Source organism: Limulus polyphemus, unplaced genomic scaffold (assembly GCF_000517525.1).
Source record: "Limulus polyphemus unplaced genomic scaffold, Limulus_polyphemus-2.1.2 Scaffold1503, whole genome shotgun sequence".
Lineage (NCBI taxonomy): Eukaryota > Metazoa > Arthropoda > Merostomata > Xiphosura > Limulidae > Limulus > Limulus polyphemus.
Genome location: NW_013667113.1, coordinates 33,542 through 38,132, shown reverse-complemented (window position 1 = coordinate 38,132; position 4,591 = coordinate 33,542). Strand labels below are relative to the sequence as shown.

The 4,591-nt window shown below is 32.0% G+C and overlaps 1 protein-coding gene across 3 annotated transcripts in view; it reads left to right on the top strand.

Moving 5' to 3' along the window:
- LOC106463853 (neuroglobin-like) overlaps positions 1 to 3,509 on the top strand; it is a 165,595-nt gene extending 162,086 nt beyond the window's left edge. For all 3 annotated transcript variants that reach the window (XM_022391473.1, XM_013923932.2, XM_022391472.1), the window contains exons 3-4: positions 820 to 1,045; positions 2,715 to 3,509. In XM_022391473.1, coding sequence (XP_022247181.1) covers positions 820 to 1,045; positions 2,715 to 2,903 — 415 coding nt within the window. In that variant the 3' untranslated portion in view covers positions 2,904 to 3,509. The remainder of the gene's footprint in view (positions 1 to 819; positions 1,046 to 2,714) is intronic.
- Positions 3,510 to 4,591: the final 1,082 nt, after the last annotated feature.

Sequence of the window (4,591 nt, the reverse complement as noted above, 5' to 3'; positions counted from 1 at the left end):
TTTTTTTTTTTTTTTTTTTTTTTTTTTTTGTGGCCCTCCAACGGCTCAGAGGTAAATTTGAGAGTTTATAACGCTAAAATCCGGCACTCAGTCTCTATGGTGGGCAGAGCAAAAATAGCCCATTTTGCAGATTTCGATTTAGCAACAAACAAACTCTACGTTAAACTGCTAAGCCTTGTAACTACTTTGTTATCGTTTATAATAAGAAAGATATAAAAACTTGTTAAATAGGTAATTATTTTATATTTGTATTTTTCATACAGCATAATTAACGGATGGTTTGGGTAGTTTCTTACATATATTTTATAAGAAATTTACATTGATCTATCCAAAAATCATCGAAAAATTTTAGTGTCTCAAAACAACTGTTCATCTTGTAGTAAACCCTAGTGTTATAAAGAAACATTAAAAAAGTGAAATCGCTTTAACCAAGTCAAACACGTCTTATATAACTACTTATATTCAGTTTGGTACTTCAAAAATATAAGAAATGGTTGAATAAATATTTAATCGTCTCATATTCAACTGGTACTTCAGAAATAGGTGTTTGATTCATAAATATTCGATCGTTTATTATCGGCTTTCAGTATAAAGAAAGATCGCAGTTAAAACTGAAAATATCACAAGTATAATGAATTAAAATCAATCCGTTAAATTTAAGAAGATTAATATATATCGTTATTTTGTACGTAAGTAACACTGCATGTACATAGTTTTATTATATTATGAAAGTGACTTTGTGTTATTTAAGTTTCGTCTTTGTTGTGTCATTGGATTTAATTAATATTTAATTTATTAATACCCTTCTTGCTTAAATAGCTTATTTGAAACTCATCCCGATGTCCAAGAAGTTTTTTTGCCCTTCAAGGGGCTGTCTCAAAACGAGCTCCGTTACAATAAGGAATTGAGGGCGCATGCGCTCCGAGTGATGGGGTTTGTTCAGAAAGTAATGGCACGCTTAAACGAGGAAGAGAAGATGGACCAGTTACTGGCAGACCTTGGAAGAAAACACATCTATTATGGAGCAAAACCCGAGTATATTGATGTGAGATTTTTATATATATATAAATCTACTTTTACTATACAACAATGTATGAGATTGGAAAAATTACAAAGGTGTAGATAGGTGTGTTGATCCCTTCTCTCTTCCAGAAAAAGCAGCAGAAATTTGACCACATTTTCAGTGGTTGACAGGAAATTGAGTTTGATTAAAAGACTTCCCCATTTTCATGTTTTTCTTATTTTACAAACTGTAAAAAAAAAAGAGAAGAAAAAGAGATAAAATGCAAATATTTAACTTTGGAAACCTTAATAGATTTATTGTCAAAACATAAACTGCAACTTATTAACCCCACGAAAAACTAAAGGTCGATCTTTGCTTGATGTCACCATGTTGTCATTTCACTGATATTCCCTACAGTAACATATTTCCATACGTTAGCCAAATAATGTTTTTACTATTCTGTTTATTTATCTACAACAAGGAAATTTGGTTACTTTTAAACTATCCGTGGTTTTCGTTTTTTGCCATATTACAAACAAACAAAAAAAAGAACAGAAGATAAAAGGAAGGGAAAATAAATCGCTCAGCACTCAATGTTATTATAAGTATTTTCCCAGAAATCATGCGTTTGTTTTTGTTTTTCATTCACACTTTTACTCGGTCCACGTGAGTTTTTTCAGGAGTTAAATTTTATTTTTTTTAGATGTACATTTTTAAGTTTTGTGGTTCTGTAATGAAATAAGTAGATTTGCTTTCATATATCTTAAATAGTAAAAGTCTCTAACAATCCTTCCAAAATGTTTATAATAAGCGTAAGATATGTGAAAATCAGCCATAACATACCGTAAAAGACTTGAAAGTTCTGGGAGGGGGATGCTATAAAGAGCTCACACAAATAAAAATAACAATAATTAGTAGTGAAAAGTAATTACAAACAATAGATTACCGCGTGGATCAGAACAGTAAAATAAATTAACGAAGCAACTTTTATTTAACAAGAAATAGATCATATCAAAAATTAATACACAAGGAAACTAACCCACTATAGTGATTAATGTGCATTGAATTACTACTTGAGCATACTTTTGGGCGAAGTTCGGCAAGTTTAGGAGGTTTACGTTAATCCTAAAGTCATATGATAAGCTAACATTGGTAAACATTCCTCGTAAGTGTAAAAATTAATACCAATAGCAATATTCAAAAATATTTCCAATATTGTAGTAAAATAATATTAATAAAACTAACTATAAATAAAAACATATCATAACAACCAGTTGTCTGCCTCTAAGATTTACACAGTTTACCAATAAACGAAACCTCGATATAAGTGTTCGAGTATTTCCAGTATTGCACATCGAACAACAAAACTGGGAGAGAAAAAAGAAGCCAAAAATCATAAACAAAGAAACACTGCCCTTCTATATATAAAATTATACCGATATTCTGTCACTGATACCATACAAATGGTTTCGGAATCCCTTGTTTAGTCATCTGGAATACTTTAAAAATCAAAACATGGCGATTCTTTCATATAAAGAAAAAAAGAAAAGCTTTAAAAAAAGGTAGCTTTTATATTTCGTTTCCTATCGAGTAATTGATATAATAACCTTCTTTCAGTGTTGTAAAGTTTTAATAATGAGGCATGTTTCTTACGAAATAAAAACTAAAAACATTCTTTGCCTTACCTTGATTGTTTTCTTTGATTCTTTAGTGGATAGGTCCTCAGTTCGTTAACGCCATCAGACCGTCGTTAGAAGCTCATTGGACGGCAGAGATAGAAGAAGCTTGGTGTCAACTTTTTCGATACGTGGCGTGGGTAATGAAAACTGCCATGATGGAACAACATTCTGAATCTGATGTGTCGCCTCTCCAAAATCTTCACTCACAAACACAGTTGTAAAAGGTTCTAAACATAAAAGTTCACTAACTTTTTAAAATAATAGTTGAAATGACTGAACAGGCTTATCTCAGCAAGTAAACTACTACTTCGTAAAGCTATTGAAATTTCATTACCAAATCTAATTCACCTCACTCTGCAGAAATGTCTTGCATTAACAGTAACATGGACGATTATCGTTGCCTTCTTTAAACTTAAGACAACTTGCAGAAGGTGTTGTATATCATTCATTTTATGATGTTTTCAGAAAAGTACTGATGATGCATGGTTATCAGCTGGTGAACAATAAAGTTGTCTTTTCAGCCTGAAATTAGATTCTATTCAACCGTTTAGTGTCTACTTGTTATCGTTACTGAATTTGTGGTTTCAAGCTACATTCCATAAGACTTCGCCCCCCAGTGGCACAGCGGAATGTCACAGATAACCCATTGTGTAGCTTTGTGCTTAATTCCAAACAAACAAACCATAGACTTTCACTATAACTACTTCGGAATACATCTAGGATTGTGCTAAAATTTACCTGGAGAATATATTGATATCAAGGCATTTATGATCGACTTCTCTGATCACAAGATAAAATGATATATAATGATAACATATCCAACAACGTAAAGTTCTAACCGAAAAAAAATCGTCTAACAAAAGTATCCTCGACAAATTTTTATGACGTATGGCGCCTATGCTAGAGAAGCAAAATCTATAAACTTGTATTTTGTGTAAAATATGTCACAATAAGACATAATTATTAATAAATATTTCTTCAATAACCCTCCATGGTTTCCAAAAAAAAAACACTCCCTAGAATTTCTAACGATAAACTATTTTGAGAACACAAACAACTGTATAACAAGAGTATTATTAACAATCTTTCGATCACCTCTTATGGCTACAAAAAATCTTGCCTCGATGATATTGTTAACTAGTTAATAGTGAGTTATTTTAAACAGTAGGTATACCGATAGGAATTGTATGATCAAAGTTTACGATCATTTTCCTTTGTTCAAATTATGCAGCGTTGTTTGGAGTATATAAAATATTGTTTACAGGCTAAAATAAGACATTTATAGAATTAACTGAATTATCATCAAATTTCATTCCTAATTGTGCAGCCATAGCAGTCTTTCTTAAGGGTTTGACAAAGAACTGTCGACCAAGCATAGTAGTGTTGGGAGGAGCTCAGAAGAAGGCTTAAATTAAATTAAAGATCTTGCTTACCAGTTAGCCCATCCGCATATTACAAGAAATTAACAACCAATTCTTTCTGAGGTCTGATGCTTCTGACAATGGAATTGGAACCATTTGCTACAGGAACGTAATGGTAAGTTGTTCCCCATCATATTTTCTAGCAAAACACTGTAAGAGAGAAAGATAAAAGAGTACTTTGCATGGAGAAAGAGTGTCTAGCTATCGTATGGGAAATAAAGAAGTTTATGGTGTACATGATGTACCTCTATCTGATAAAGTTTATCCTTGAAACTGACCATCAACCTCTCGTGTACTCCAGTGAGTCGAAATTCACCAATGGTACAATTATGAGATGAACTATGTTTTTGTAGAGCTATAATATAAATTTCCAATCAGTTAAAGGTTCAGATAATGTTGGAGCTGATTATGTGAATAGAGCATTGTGAAGGGACTGTTGTGCGTAACAATCTGTATTGAATAAGATCACACTGGAATGTGTGTGTACA